Raw genomic sequence first — 17,498 nt, forward strand, 5'->3', positions numbered from 1 at the left:
AATGTATGTAATTATAAGATGGTCAAGCAAATCTTGTCAGTAAAAAAAGGCGCGAATTTCAAATTTTCTATGAGACGATATCCCTTCGCGCCTACATTTTTCAAATTTGCCGCCTGTTTCTACTGACAAGATTTGCTTGACCATCTATATTATTGTAAATAAATTATATTGTTTGTGAAAAAAAATGATATTTAATTTCGATGTATAAATTTGAAGGTTATTGAAGCCTAACCAGGGGCCAATTTCTAGAACGGTATTAGACTAATAACGTATATTCGTGGATTAGTCCACGAATTGCCAAATTGTATGGGTTACACGTTACACAGTTAAATAACTATTTGACACAAAATTATTCTTTCGTGTCTTTTAGCCCCCAAGGCATGTCTTTACACCCCTTTGCGGTATCTAATCACCCCCTATGGCGTAACTACTCACCCTATATGCGTGTCCACTGACCCCTTTATCACGTAAAATTGCTTGTTATTAGATTTTTGCAAAAAAAATGCTTCATTATAGAGAAAATTAGTGATATTATTTATTATTTAGGTACTACAGATACTATATTACCCGGCTAGCTAACTTTTACTTAGTTAATGTCAAAACAACTATAATACCAGGTTAGCTAACTTTTACTTTTTTTTTTACAATTAGTTAATGTCAAAACATTTACTTGCTGCTAGAACGAAGTTCAGACAGGCTTCATTTCTTACCTCGGTGAGACCTAACTTTAGAGTAAAAAAATCTGACTTTTAGGCAGTTTGATTAAGTTCTTTTGGTATCTATGTAGAGAATAAAATATAGTCTACTATACGCATTCCAAAAAAACGAATTTTGGAGATGTACGTGTTTAAATATACATACTTGAAAGAAAAAGTTCACAATTTCTCTATTCACCCCGCGATTTCTGTTGACCCCGTTTTACGGTAATCAGTAAAAAACAAGACCTTCAAATTGTAAATTAGAGTTCAAATTGTCTGGGACATATATACGGGACTAGGCGTTCGACGGGTTAACGTGCTTTGAGTGTTGGTAGTATATTTCCTTGACGTTGGTAGTTTTTTTAATTTGTGACTTGTCTCAACTCTTGCATATGTTGTGAGCAGCGGTGTGGCGTATTAATTTTTGTCTCCTTACGTTGCATTGTTTCCACATTTAATGATATTGATACGAATAATTATTACGTGAGGATATATTGAAGTGTATATTTATTAATTTTTGTACAATGCCGAAGCGTGGTGGTGGAAAACCTAGAAATGTGAGAAGTGGTCCTGACCATTATGGTATGGTTTTTCCTGTAATTTTTCCAAGGTTACATACAATAGTGAATAAATTTTACGAAATCGAGTGTGATAGTGTTACATAGGTTCTCTTTATACGCAAGTTAAATAAAAATATTTTTTCAGAACATGATGATCGCTCGCACAGTAATCTCACGCGACGCGTCAGTTTCAAGCCAGGAGCGTTTAAAGGGAAAGGAAAATTCCGAGGTTTTAATGACCCAAAACTATTACTCGACGATGACATTGACATGGGGGCCAATTCCGGGGGTCCCGGACACATGAACAACCGCAAGGGTGGGTTTAGGGGCCGTGGTGGCCGACTGACGCCAACACCACGCCGTCCCGGTGGCCCTCGAAGATTCATACCAGGTCCGCTTCCCTGGTACCAAATTGTCATTCCATATGGAGGCAAGCATCCTAAAGAGGTTATATTAAAAGCTTTGCTAGGCTTCATATCACCGGAAGTGTTCATACCCCACTATTACAAAATCAATGGCAATGCTGCCGTTTTTTATGTGGATGACGTAAAAGTTGCAGAGAAACTATTTCATACAGACAGGAAGATTGTAATGTCTGATGGCTTTAAGCTGGTTGTCATGGTCCGGAATACTGCTCCAAATGTACAAATTGATGCAGAGATGAAGGAAAAAATGAAGCTTGTAATGGCAAAGAGATATAATGCTGCTACTAAAGCATTAGACTTGACTAAGTTCCATGCTGATCCAGGTAATTATTAAAATATAACACTTCTCTGGGCACAGAATAATTAATAGTACTATCGTACAGAAAGGAAACTTCCTACAAAAACGAAGTTTGACAGCGGTTCAGAGTCGAATCATGCTTTCTCTTTCTAATATATGGCATTATCTCTTTCGGCTATTTAGGGCTGTCAAAAATCAAGTGATTATCTTATCTGTGGTCGTGCACGCGAAAGGAAGTCAAGTGGTGCCAACCCTAATAATTGCTCGGAGCAATGCTGAGCCGAGCGGAGCCGAGTTTACATAAAGGGATCTACAGCAATATATTTTCTTTGTTTTACCTTAAATTCTGATATTTCAAACCAACAAATAACAAAAGTTTGAAATGTTTTCGTTTCTCGGTTTGAATTTAAAGTAAAAACAATGAAATGATATTGTGGTAGATTCGTATATGTAATTAATTATTAACATAGTTCCAAATTATTAGTAATACATGTCGCCATTACCATTCCAGTAAAATCAAGTGTTAGGTGTAATCTAGAGTTAACAAGTAGCTTGTATGTAAGATTGTTGGAAGGTTAACTATTATGCATCTTCTTTACAAATAAAGTGCAATGAAATGTTAACTTGCATATTCTTGTCATGAAATTTGCCCCATTTATCAAATTTACCTATTATTATTAAGCCTATACGGTGTCCCACTGCTGTGCAAAGGCCTCCCTCCTTGATTTCCGTTCATCTCGATTTTGGGCCAGTCATTAAGATATGTGTCCAGGCTGTCCCGCCATCTCCGTCTGGGCCTACCACATCCTCGCCCGTCTTGCGGCACCCATACAGTGGTTATTTACCTATATTAATATAAATTTTTCACAGACCTAGCAGACATATTTTGTGCACTGTTCCGTCCACAAATAATGCTGGCAGCCATAGACATCATGGCTGAGAACATTCCGGACCTAGAAGCACTGAATCTTAATGACAACAAATTACACGGCATTGAACACATGAAAATCCTAGCGAACAAATTGAAGAGTCTGAAGATTTTGTATTTGGGAGACAACAAGGTATGTAGTTCCGTTTTATATTTTGATATTATTTCTCACACGCTGAACTACAAAATGTTTACTTTAGCAAATTATCTTATCATATATCAAACATATGAGATATAAACCTACTGCAAAAGCCTACATTGCGTCACATCAATTATTTATGTGGCTTACTTTTATTTAATAAAAATAATAAAATATAATTTTTGTTATAATATTACCGCAATATGTGTCCCTTAACTTCAAACTTGGGTAAATCCATTTGAGCCTTTCAGCAAATATCAACCCTATTACCTTTTCTTATTACCAAAAATCGCATAATCTGACAGATGGATTTACCAAAGATTGATGTTAAGTGACTCATATGTTATTTTACTTATTTTAGATACCTTACATCGGATCACTGGATTGCCTGAAGTCTCTGCCACTTGTGGAGCTGTACCTCAAAGGAAACCCACTGGTCACCAGGTGTAATGACCATGACATATATGTCAGGTAATATTTATCCGAACACTTGCAGGTCTTGAAGGGAATGCTTGTTACGGAGCTTGAATGCTTGGCAAACACATCCTCATAGGGATTTTGGGTTGCAACCACCAATCCTACAGGGTTGCTTCCAGTGGCGGCGCGTCCATAAAAGCCGATTCTGTTTTTGGACATTAGAGCAGAGTTGTAAAGGAAATATGTAAGCCAAATTAGCCATGGCTTGCCTATGGTTATGTTTGACGCTCCGCCACTGGTTGCTAAAGAAATGCAACTTGTAGAAAAGTTCACCGAAAATTTTAATTCCCATGAGAAGATACCAAATTTCTTTCCATGTGGAAATTTTGTAAATTTCGTAACTTTCTGATAAAACCTTAGTAATGGTTGCCATTAACTAAGGACAGCCAATGGCCATACAATCCTGCCTGCAAAAACGAAGTGGGAGAGTCAAAGGCTTGTCCATGGCCCTTAGGTCAGGCTTTGGAAAATTATGCCTTACAAACCTATAAAAAAAATTGTGGGATTACAAAGACTCGAAAAGTGTGCAGGAGGTCTTCTCTGGGTGTCCAGTTTTCAGTCCGGCACAGAGGACAGACCCAGATGGGTACCAAACTAGGACAAATCCAGGGAAAGATTAGCTCTTCTTACTGATGTAGTGAAGTCTTATGGAAAACTGTGTTCCATATAAAATATATGTTGTGTACAGACAGACTACAGAGCCAAATTTTGGGTCTACTACTTATCTCAGGCACTTGTTAACCCTTTACCAGGCCGACATTTAAAAAATGACAATCATATGTCAGTCTTACTAATCGAAAATAGAACACATTTTTGAAGTGCCGTATGTGGGAAATATATATCCCTTAGCCTGGTAAAGGGTTAAAGAAGTTGCGTCATGGTTATATAATTGAAGCTAGCCGTATTTTAAACTAGTTAATATAATAAATTTTTTACTTAAGTTTGTATTGTTCAAATTAGTTTCATACAGCCAAGCCTTCAATAACCATAGCTGACCATAATAACTTCTCACCAACTGCCTCAGATAAATGGTAGACCTACAATTTGATGATTGAGTTCTAAACAAAGACCTTTGGGTTGTATTTGTATTGAATTACAATCGGGTCACCTACTTAGTCTGTGTTATATGTTTGATTTATAAACTAAAATGTAACATTTATTTGCGTTTGTCATCAGTTTTCGGGAATAGCACTGGTGGTTTTGCAGAATGTTGTGACCATAAACTTGTAGAAATAAAGTACAAGATCTTTTTTACACAAAGATTTGAAATGTTGGTCACCTGTTGCATAATGCATGATTTCAATGCACAACTTGCATATAGTGGTATGAGGTCACAATCTCAAATGCTACATTTTAGATAACAAAGTATAGTTACCAGAACTAAGTTACTTTGGATTTACATTGGATTGATTGAAATACATCAATCGTTTTTGGCTGATGACTTCGAGCAACACCGGCTTCCGATAAGTCGGAAGGGAGGGGCCCAAGCGATATCTCACCGTACAAATCTTTCTGCCATTTTTCGCGGGGGGAAGGTGCACACAGTCGCACTTCTCACACACTTACATACAAAATCCAATCAGAGGCCCTACCGCGAACCACGTTCGACGTGTTGCCTCTCTATGGCACTCGTAAATTCATACGTAAGTGTGACAGGGAGGCAACACGTCAAACGTGGTTTGCGGTAGGCCCTCTGTAATGACGACACAAATACATAGAAAATGACACACGTCAAAGACAAATCTTGCAAACCTCGTTCTCTTTTTGTGTACGGACGAGTGACTAGTGTCACAACACGCACACTAACACATTTTCGTTGAAGTATGTCATTGTATTCTGAGAGATGTGAAGTCGGATTTGTCGCTCGACCGATCCGCAATTTGTACTGAGCGAGCAAAATCGATAAATCCAACAAATACTTGAGACTAAAATATAATAATTGTATTTAAATGTAATTAAACGTATGATATGTAAAAAAAAAATACATGTGGAATGTAACACTTTCTTTTTGTAAATTTGATGTCCCCGACCTCTTTTTATAGCAAAAAACCGAGCAAACAGGCATTTTTGTGCAGCAGTGTTCACGCGCGCGTCTGGACTCGGTCTAGTGAAAAATCCAAGTGCAACTAGTTTTATTACCCGCGGTAGATTAGATTGACGCGCTAATCTTGTACCTCGGCAGAGGGGAAATAGTGCAAATGCCGCCTCCCTTCCGTGTTGCTCGAAGGCTGATGATGATGAGTGATAACAATTCTTGGACCACATGTTCTTATTTAAATTAACGATATCCAAAAGGGGCCTTACATAGATTACATTTAAATTTATTTTTGTAACTAATGGGCTGCCATCTATTAATTTGACGGACACTACATATTTTTTTTTGAGTTATTTTCTAAATGTTTTAATAAACATTTTCTAATAATTTTGTGTAGTGTCAGGAATTATTTGTTAAACAGGTGTTACACATGGTTTCTTTGCAGTTTTGGTTATGTTTAAATTTTAAGTTTAAGTCACACTTCTATAGTGCTGTTTAGGAATGACTTTGCAAAGAAATCTATGTGTCACCAATGTTTTTCATATACACTCCTGGTCATAGATTCATAAAAAATATAAACAAGGACGCCAAGTACATTTGTAATGATCTTTAAACGCCTGCATTGCTTGTAATTTTTATGAAACCATGGTCAGGTTTCATTCAACTATGTGCAGTTTTCTATGTGAATGAAAAGTAACTTAATTGCAAAAGGAATGAACTGTCACTATATACAGTGCGTATGATTTTGCAAATAGGTTGCTTGTCATAATGTGAGGACCCCATACTTCTATCTTACCCTACCTTCTATAACTGGCCCTTTTTGGATTAAAGTCAGATTCACGAGTAAGCTGGCACGAATTCATTCTATGAATAAAGTGAAAGTATTTATATTAAATGAACAAATATGCCTGGACTAGGGTTAGCAGGTCCTAAACTTCACAAGACAGACTTATTTTCAGCTTATTTATTTGAAATGTCCGACCAGATATTAAAAAAAAACCTGGAATGCCCTAGTCAGGATTACACTTTCAGATATTCTTATTCCATTCTTGCCAGCTTTGGTGATATACCTACCTTTGATCTAAGAACGTATTTCTAAGGACGGGCCTTACAGGCACTAAGAATGGTGCTAGTTCAGCGGAGTGCCTCACGAATTCGAATGCCTCAGTCTAATGGCTTCTCTACACGATGGGCCAACGCCGGCCCCTCCAAGGGACGCATTTATGCGTTAGAGGGAGCAAGTGATATTGCTATCTCATTCTACCGCATGGCAGCGTCTCTTGGAGTGGCCGGCGTTGACCCATCGTGTAGAGGAGCCATAACGCGACTAGTTGCGACCAATCGCGCGCGTGATGCGAACGCATCAACCAATCGCGTTGTAGCGGTGGCACACCGCTGTACTGGCCCCATTCTTATTGCTCGTAATAAGGCCCGTCCTCAATATACGTCAATGCTTTGATCTGTGCCATTGTCATTCATGCCGACTAATACTTACGTGTGAATGAGAGTTTCAGAGGCTTTCATTGACATGAGTTGCCATCTTATTTGTCTCCAGCGATGTGCGGAAGAAGTTCCCCAAACTCGTCAGATTGGTAAGTTGGAATTGTAGTAATGTTTTGCATTATAAAATGGAAAACCTTTGATTTAGTTCCTAATGTCAGTCACATGACTGGCATAAAGCATAAGTTCCTCGAACCTTGTTAAAGAGATGCTTGGTTGGTAGAAGAATGGATATAAGTTATGTTCGTAACATTAGATTTTTTAATTATTAACTAATCTAGCTAGTTAAAAAAATATCTTAAAACTGGTAAATCCAATGAGGATTCGAAGATTAAAAAGTAAACTGCTGTCAGCCACGTTCATACATATTATAATTGTGAAATATTTCCTTCGTCTAATGTTAACCCTCCTTTCCCGAGTTTCTACTTTAATCGGGGGGCACGGCAGTGCCCCCGCCAAGTCGAGCGCGAAGCAAACACTGCCGTACCATCCTTTACTGGAACCATTTCGCCGCATTTTCAGGACCCTATTTGAGAACCTCTGGATAAGACCAGAACGCAGAAATTTTGGTCATCGAGTAAGCTATAATCACATACTTACAATCCAAAATTTCAAGTCTGTAGGTCATTTAGTTCCGAAGTTAAGCGAAAGCAAAGTTTCGCATTTATGAAACTCACTCATGATCATCAGAATAGAACTAGTACTTCCCATAAACTCAGAGAGCTGAAATTTGGTACAGAGTTAGGGTTTAATGGCCACATAAAGAGAAAACCTAAAAATATTGCAATATCAGTCACGTTTTAAAGATCTAAGAACTGCATAAGTAAGTTTGTAATCCCATATAAATATATGATATTACAAAGTTACTGTTGCAGTTCCTACAAATAGTAGGTAAAGTAAAGTAAAGGTACACTACGATGTACGATGTGAGTATGAATGAAGATATGTTTAGTTATGATATGTGTATACATAGTATGGGTATGAGTACCCGAAAAGAAGGACTGCCTACAAAAAGAGATGAGATCCCATCAAAAACATTACATGTAAAAAGGTGCAAGTCTTGCAACGCTTTTACTACAAAAATGTTTTGAGATGTAATGTGAAACCAAGTCGGTTATTTTAATCAGTGCCAGGGGGTTTCTACAAAAAGAAGTGAAATCCCACCAAAAACATTCTGTAAAAAACTAGCCAAGTCTCGATGGAGCTGCTTGTTTATCTCTAAAAAGTAATGAAATCTAGACAAAGTCGTGCCAAGTCTAAGGTTCCTTACTGCGATTTCTTTATTATTATAGTTAATGTTGTGTGACTTGGCCGTTGAAGGGTACACAAGGGTACAAAACCAGGTGCTCCATGACACCATTGCACCAATCTGCCATTGCACCAAAAATAAGTGTTTGTATCAGGCTCGCCCATACATAAGTATTATTGAAATACGCAGCTTTATCAAGCCTACAATTGACTGGTTATTGAATCAACGTTTTCCAAGTGGCAATTTTCCATCGTCAATGGGTAGCGGTTCTGGCGACAGATTGGTGCAATGGTGTCATGGAGCACCTGGTTTTGTACCCTTCAACGGCCAAGTCACACAACATTAACTATAATAATAAAGAAATCGCAGTAAGGAACCTTAGACTTGGCACGACTTTGTCTAGATTTCATTACTTTTTAGAGATAAACAAGCAGCTCCATCGAGACTTGGCTAGTTTTTTACAGAATGTTTTTGGTGGGATTACGTATTCACTGTACCTGTGTTGCTTTTGACGGGGTGGATCAAAATTTTTCTTATACCTATCTAGTTACCACGTCATTCTTACCGATTTATTGGATTCAAACTAAAATAATGTAATAATAAGCTCTTTCTAATATGTTATACTGTTCTTTTCTTATAAACTGTGATCCCTGTTGTCTTCTACGTGGCTCATGGGTCAAATAGCAAGAAAAAATTGATCCACCTTACAAAGACTATTAACTTGTATTTTTTAAGACTTGTATTAAGTAGGTGTATGGCGGCCGCTTCAGGATCATGAGGCAACCGTACGTACGTAACTATGACTAACAAATAACAACCAATTGAATAACTGATGTTAGAGCACTGTTGCATCGTGGACGCTATGACACATTTTTAGTACTTTTGGTACAAATAAACAAAAATGATGATTGAAGATTTGGTAATAAATGATAACTTTTTTGGGTGTGTTAGATTTTTCAACTGCGCTATAAGGGCTATAAATGCATTAAAATTAGGTATAGCGGCTACGCTGCGAACATGCGCTTATGTATAAACAGTGGCGTAGCGTGAACGGCTCACTTCGCCCACGCCACTCTGTATAACCAACCAAGTAGAAACTTGATCCAGTTATGTTGTCTCAAAGTTTTACCTTGTCAAGTAAGCCAAGTCCATTCAAACCTAAGACTAACATACATCGTACAATACCAGGACGGCGTGGACCTCCCTCCAGTGATCGGCTTCGACGTCGCCGAAGACTCCGCGTTACCACCCCGAAAACAATCCTTCCTCGTTGACGAGGCGGGCAAGGACCTAGTCCGTGATTTCCTGACACAGTACTTCGCCATATACGACTCTGACTCGCGTCAGCCGTTGTTAGACGCGTACCACGAACACGCGTCCATGTCGATGGCTGCGAGTTACTTGACCTATGATGGGAGGAGTAATTCCGCGGGGACCAAGTTAGTATTGTTTGCGAGATTTGATCATAGTTTTAATTAAAAAAACAATCCCTAGTGGATGAGGCGGGCAAGGGCCTAGTTCGCGATTTCCTGACACAGTGCTTCGCCATATACGACTCTGACTCGCGTCAGCCGCTGTTGGACGCGTACCACGAACACGCGTCCATGTCGATGGCTGCGAGTTACTTGACCTATGATGGGAGGAGTAATTCCGCGGGGACCAAGTTAGTATTGTTTGCGAGATTTGATCATAGTTTTAATAAAAAAAACAATCCCTAGTGGATGAGGCGGGCAAGGGCCTAGTTCGCGATTTCCTGACACAGTGCTTCGCCATATACGACTCTGACTCGCGACAGCCGCTGTTGGACGCGTACCACGAACACGCGTCCATGTCGATGGCTGCGAGTTACTTGACCTATGATGGGAGGAGTAATTCCGCGGGGACCAAGTTAGTATTTTCTTCGTTGCGAAATATATTTCATCATAGTTTTAACCCTTAAATCATGTATTTTCCACCATGATTTAGATTTTACAAAAAAATGGTGTAGTTCAATTTTGCCCAATTTCAGACAGAAGGATGTCTTATTAAGCGTTAACCAAAAATCTTGTCAATCTATGATACGATACAGTCCCTGTATGAACTGGATCTATATCTGAATCCCTAAAGTTTTTTCTCCTATCTTTGCATTTCCTAATATTGTTTGTCATAATGATCAGTTGTCCTAACACTCGTATACCCTAATTTTGGTTTCCCTTTTATCGACTGGCCGATTTTTTTTTGGCCTAATATGTTTTTCCCTAATGGCACTTTCCATATTGGGTATTTATCCTAATGTTATGTAGCATAATTCTTTTTTTGCCTAATTATTGTTAGGCCTAAAAATTATATATCCTAACCATCATGTTACCTAATTTTACTTAGCCTATCGTTTCTTGACCTAATACTCGTATGTCCTAATTTAAATTTCCCTCCTAACCTAACCAATGGCAGCATTTCATTTTTGCGAGGATCGCAGTTCTAACCTAACCTAACACACTTTTGTGGCAGCAGTTCGTTTTTTTGAGGGTCACAGTTCTAACCTAACCTAACCCACTTTTGTGGCAGCAGTTCGTTTTTTCGAGGGTCACAGTTCTAACCTAACCTAACCCGTTACCATTCATTATGGAAAGTAATTGTTATGATAATTGATCAATAGGAAAAGTAACTGTTATGATAATAGATCATTAGGGCAATAGCCATTAGGTCAAAACAGTTAGAGCATGTTATTTTATGCCAAACATTGTTAGGGATTTCGAAAATATGGTAAAATACTTTAGGGATCTTGATAGTTATGGTATAAATGCTTAGGTCAAATGATTTTTAGGCTAACCATTACATTATGGAAAATAATCGTTATGACAATTGATCGTTAGGTCATATGCCCATTAGGACAAACCAGTTAGAGCAAGTGACTTTAGGACAAACGTTGTTAGGGATTCAGAATGACACCCGTATGAACTAATGGGGTGTCATTCTGAATCCCTAACAACGTTTGTCCTAAAGTCACTTGCCCTAACTGGTTTGTCCTAATGGGCACATGTCCTAACGATCAATTGTCATAAAGATTATTTGCCATAATGTAATGGTTAGCCTAAGACTCATTTGTCCTAAACATTTGTACCATAACTATCAAGATCCCTAATGTTTTTTACCATATTCTTCGAAATCCCTAACAATGTTTGGCATAAAATAACATGTTCTAATTGTTTTGACCTAATGGCTATTGCCCTAATGATCAATTGTCATAACAGTTAGTTTTCCTATTGATCAATTATCATAACAATTACTTTCCATAATGAATGGTAACGAACTGTTGCCACAAAAGTGGGTTAGGTTAGGTTAGAACCGTGACCCTCGCAAAAACGAACTGCTGCCACAAAAGTGGGTTAGGTTAGGTTAGAACTGCGACCATTGTAAAAACGAACTGTTGCCACAAAAGTTGGTTAGGTTAGGTTAGAACTGTGATCCTCGCAAAAACGAACTGCTGCCACAAAAGTGGGTTAGGTTAGGTTAGAACCGTGACCCTCGCAAAAACGAACTGCTGCCACAAAAGTGGGTTAGGCTAGGTTAGAACTGCGACCATTGTAAAAACGAACTGTTGCCACAAAAGTGGGTTAGGTTAGGTTAGAACTGTGATCCTCGCAAAAACTAACTGCTGCCACAAAAGTGGGTTAGGTTAGGTTAGAACTGCTACCATTGTAAAAACGAAACGCAATAGGGAAATCAAAATTAGGGCATACGAGTGTTAGGTCAAGCAACGATAGGCTAAGTAAAATTAGGTAACATGATGGTTAGGGTATATAATTTTTTGGCCTAACAATAATTAGGCAAAAAAAGACTTATGCTACATAACATTAGGATAAACACTCAATATGGAAAGTGTCATTAGGGAAAAACATATTAGGACAAAAAAAAATCGGCCATTCGATAATAGGGAAACCAAAATTAGGGTATACGAGTGTTAGGACAACTGATGATTATGACAAACAATATTAGGGAATGCAAAGATAGGAGAAAAGATTTTAGGGATTCAGATATAGATCCGAACTAATGTTACCTGGTTATTAAATACTAACTAACTCGAGGCAAGCAAAGCCCCGTAGGTAAATCAAGTAACAGGTCTTCAATTTTACTTGCACTAATGTACCCACATTCTTGTATACGTCCAACTGCTGGGCACTGGCCTCCTCTCGCGAGCGAGAGGGCTTGGGTTATAGTCTCCACGCTAGCCCAATGCGGATTGGGGACAATTTTGTATGCCACATTTTAATTAAATACGTTTTCGTTTCAGACTAACCAGCTACATAACGAACAGCCGCAACATAATCCGCATCCAAGACAGAGACTCGCGCCGCCGCTACCTGCGCACGGGCAAGCTGCAGGTGGTCTCGTTCCTCTCTGAAATGCCTAAGACCCAGCACGACCTGCTGGGCTTCGCTGTGGACTTACCCGTCTTCACTGTAAGTGCTTACTCTACTATGTTGCCTTAGTAACTCTAACGCTGCGTCTTACGTAAGCGAACAACTCGCGAACGCGACGCGGCGCGGCGCGGCGCGGCGGGCCCAAGGCGTTCGCGTTCGCAGCGAGATCGCCCACATAGGACACTTCTATAGGTATCAAAGGATTGTTTCACCCCGCGCCGCATCGCTTCGCTTCGCGTTCGCTTGTTGTGCGCCTACGTAGTACGCTGCGTAACAGGGTCTACTAAACTAACATACATCCAAGACTCATTTACTATGTTTAGTGTTGTGGTTTAGGCCACAGCCACGTCTTAACGACGCGAGGAAATTAGCTGTCTTACTCGTACTACTGTAGAGAGTTTGCTATGTTTGAAGCCGCGAGTCTTATTTAACTGTCTCGTAAGTCGTAATACACAATATAGTCCCAATTCTACCACGGGCATATTGCATAACAAACTGTAACTTGTAAAATTAACACAAGTCTTTTTCCAATTCACATTACTATACAAAGAGATCCGTTAATATTACAAGCTACAAATTGTTAAGCAATAGGCTCCTGATACCATTACATGCTTGTTTGGGGATATAGCAAATGGCAGCCATATTTAGATTTTCAGTGCATCCGTAACTAGTTTTCCGATATATTTAATTCGTGGCATTTAGGTAGTAAGACTCTTCTCACGATGGCAGAAAAATCCTCAGTTTAGTACAGTGAGATACACAAGTATTCTCTATTAATTTTCGAAAAAGTACTTTCTCATGGTGATACAAAACTACTCGGGTGCGAGCATCATGCTCGTTATACTTTAATCTCTCATTTAATAATTCCTATGTTCTCTTTTACTTTTAGCCGACCATGATCGTCTTAGTAATGAACGGCGTGTTCAAGGAGACCAGCGTAGCGGGCACCCCCACCCGCTCCTTCCACCGTACCTTCGTCATCGTTCCCAACTCCAACGGCGGGTTCTGCGTCATGAATGACATGCTGTTCATCACCAACACCACCAAAGATCAGGTTAGACGCAGTAAAGTATCGACCAGCGTAGCGAGCATCCCTATGCGTTCCTTCCACCGTACCTTTGTCATCGTGCCCAACTCAAATGGCGGGTTCTGCGTCATGAATGACATGCTGTCCATCACCAACACCACCAAAGATCAGATTAGACGCAGTAATGTATAGACCAGCGTAGTGAGCAACCTCATCCGTTCCTTCCACCGTACTTTTGTCATCGTTCCCAACTCAAACGGCGGGTTCTGCGTCATGAATGACATGCTGTTCGTCACCAACACCACCAACAGGTTAGACGCAGTCATGTATAGACCAGCGTCCAACAAATAATTATTGTTGCTTCATTTCAATGCGCTTTAAACTCTAGCTGTAGGTGTAGTCCCCGGTTTTATATCTGTATAGGGGAAATTAGGTCTATCATAGAAATAATTATATATGGAACAGGTCTGCCTTCCACCACAGTATCCTTGAATTCGACGTTAAATTTCCAGGAAGATCAAGCTTTCTCATCCGGCGCGACCGTAGCGCCGGCCCCGGCGCCGGCGCCGGGCCCGGCCGCCGCGCCGGGCGACGACCACGCCGCTCTGCTCAACATGCTGAGCCAGCAGACCGGCATGAACCAGCACTGGACCATGAAGTAAGACCTTTAACCTACTATAAACTTTTGTAAAAACTGTATTCATGTCTGCTGTATGCTATTGGTACAGTCAGCAGCAGAAGTTGCTAAGCGGGCAAGGTGTCAAAATTACCTTGACACGCTCTTATTCTCTTTACAATAAAGTCGCGTCAAGATCATTTTGAACACCTGGCCCGCTTAGCAACTTCTGCTGCTGACTGTACACGGAGCCGTAAAACTGCATGATAACTTTATGATTGGATTTCATTCGTAATGTGTCCCTGTCCATAAGCTTGCTGTACACTTGTACAGTATCCTGTCACTTTATGTTCAATCTCGTACCTGACTTAGGCAACTCAGCAAGCTTCGTTGCCTAAACACGGTACTCGACTGAAAAGCTTTCTATTATATCACGATTGTATAAAATACTATAAGGAGATTTGCTTAAAATAATGTTTTTTTCAGTTGCCTACAAGAAACCGGCTGGGATTACCAAAGAGCCCTGCTGATCTTCAACCAGCTACACTCTGAAGGCAAGATACCGCCTGAAGCCTTCGTCAAGTGAAGTTCCGGAACCCACGCGGAGGCTGTGCCTACTGTACATATAGTTTAAACAGATTCATATTTTTGTTAGACGAATTTAGATATTGTTAATTAAGATAACGAATTTGAGCGTATTTGTGACTAGTTATGTTTGAGTTTAGAGGTCTTTGAAGGACTATAACTGGTCATACAGAACTGGATATAATCTGAACATTTAATACAGTGATGTGCCGTAGTTATAGCCCTTCGAATGGCATTTTAAGCCTGTGCACATCGGATGCGTGTGCGTGCGCGATGTAATTAACAGATGCTTATGACAGGCGGCACACCGCTTGCGAGACGTGTGCGTGCACGGCTCAAACATTTTAGCGCTCGTGCATGTCTACACACGCAGCCAGTGTGCTCTGGCCTTTTAACTGTAAATTTGGTGAGAAACTGGTTTTGTCATTGTCTTCATAAAGGATGGCATTTCACTTGGCTTTTTTTAAGTTTTCTCTGACAAAAAACGCAAAATAATTTGCGAAATCATGACCCAAATGAAGTGCCAAATCCTTAGATTTATGAAAATTTAATTCTTGGGAAAAGTGATTTCTCGGGTTGGCGGCACTTCGTATGTTTAAGTTAAAACTAATTTTATGATGGTACTTCTAATTAGTTCTATGGAACATAATCATATGATAATTAACATATTTTGTAATTCCATAATTGTAATTAGAAGTACCCGTATAAATTTGCATATAAAAGATGACCATAATTATGACAACGTTTGTCGCGGTTTAAAATTGAAGGGATGTTTACAAAAACAACATAACTGGCTACACTGGTTGATACCTGAAGCGATTAACAATGTTCTTAAAAAAGTGTCAACCGCTCTAAGCAGTTATGTTGTTTTTGTAAACAACAATTATAATTAAAAGTTAATAGTTTTAAAAGATGAAAGAAACTGCGCCAATCGCAGTCACAAAAAAAGAAAAAAAAAGCCCATTGCAAACTGACTAATAAGGCATTTAATTCAGTTAATCATTTTATTTTTGTTTGATACAGATGTTTAGTGTATTAATTCGTACATTGTTTGTATGAAATAATAAGTTCTTATTTTTTTTTGTAATGATTAAAGAAATGTCCTAATATCATTGTAGAAGCACATAATTTATATGTTATATATATGTCATAGTAAGACTGATTGCAAATCATTGTTACAAGACGCAATTAATTTGCAAGAAAATACAATAATCTTTAGTTTCTTCGTCAAATTAGGATTTATGTTATATTAGGTAATAAAATTTTGAGATCGTATGTTACAAATTTAATGTCACCATGATTCTGATCGAAATTCGTATTATTATTTATTTTAGAAAAAATGTTCTACTGTTTGAAAATTTTGAAGATCGAACTTAAATCTAATGTTTACTAAGTATTTTTTTGCTGTATGTCTATTTTTTTGCCTGTACATGCATTACTAAATGTAAGAATTTAATAATCAAACTGCCAAATGGTTTAGAACACATGTTTTTCTTTCCCTGAAGTTAATTATGTGTATGTAAAATAATACATGATAACAAAAAAAAATTACCTTTTGCACAGAGTGGTAGAATGAACTTGCATAGTAAACTAACATTTAGTGCCTATACAGGTATTTGTTATTGTATAACTTTCATTAAAAACATTGTGTTTATCAAAATATGACCGCGTCTACGTTACTGTGACGCTGTATGAAGCATAATCGAAATTTTATATCTAGTTATCTTTAGTTAATTATCCTAAAAGATTACAAATAAAAAAAACTTGATAACATTGTACATAAATAGGGTTATCACATTGGGATTTAAGGAGCCACAGGACTGACATTTGGCGCGTGTCTTACAGCTGTCTTGGTGTCCAACAATACTTGGTCGATGGAACCCCGGATCAGGGGTCCGTACAGGGTTGGAGACCCTGCCCATGCCAAAGCGACGGAACCCCTCCACGTGGGCTAGTCGCTCGTTCAATGCTTGGGAATATCGCCATGAATTTGAACTGACACCATTGTTGCATTGCTGTATTTTTATAGACATTTGCTGATTCTATGAAATTTCTTGGTCTATGGTTCCTTTGGTTGTGGGACAGAGAGGAGACACGTGGGTAACCTAGAGACCGTGTGAGATCTTGTAGAATAGTAATCGCCTTTTCTGCTTGCTGTGGCCTCCTTCGGGCGGGGCTTAGGAGCGATGCTGGGTTTATCTCAATTGTATATAATGATGATGGATTAAATCTAATTTATAAGCACTTTATCTTTTATTTATGTATCCTGTACGAGGGGCCTGAATTGTTCATAGTCAAGATTAGTTATTTGTATTTGTAGATAACTCAAAATCACTAGTAATTTATGACTAATGAAAGACAGTGTGACGCGTCACCATAATTTTACACTCTCACAATGATAATTAGAGCTGATTTAGACGCCGAGCGAACACACATGCGATTTTAGTTACAATGCGGACTGTTAGTTACATCCAATTCAACCGACCGATCAAAACCCGCAATGTAATGAAACTCGCATGCGAGTTCTCGCCTCGTCTAAATGAGCCCCTTTATGAAAACTC

The 17,498-nt window shown here is 38.9% G+C and overlaps 1 protein-coding gene across 1 annotated transcript; it reads left to right on the forward strand.

The window, feature by feature from the left end:
- The first annotated feature begins 1,093 nt into the window (after window positions 1-1,093).
- On the forward strand, window positions 1,094-17,181 carry LOC134671372 (nuclear RNA export factor 1). Its single transcript, XM_063529211.1, has 10 exons — window positions 1,094-1,280; window positions 1,404-2,006; window positions 2,852-3,042; window positions 3,410-3,519; window positions 7,116-7,152; window positions 9,498-9,748; window positions 12,580-12,748; window positions 13,599-13,763; window positions 14,249-14,394; window positions 14,839-17,181. Exons 1-10 carry the CDS (start codon window positions 1,223-1,225, stop codon window positions 14,936-14,938), a joined length of 1,830 nt encoding a protein of 609 aa, XP_063385281.1. The 5' UTR covers window positions 1,094-1,222; the 3' UTR covers window positions 14,939-17,181.
- The last annotated feature ends 317 nt before the right edge of the window (window positions 17,182-17,498 follow it).

This window comes from Cydia fagiglandana, chromosome 15, assembly GCF_963556715.1.
Source record: "Cydia fagiglandana chromosome 15, ilCydFagi1.1, whole genome shotgun sequence".
In the NCBI taxonomy this organism is placed as follows: Eukaryota; Metazoa; Arthropoda; class Insecta; order Lepidoptera; family Tortricidae; genus Cydia; species Cydia fagiglandana.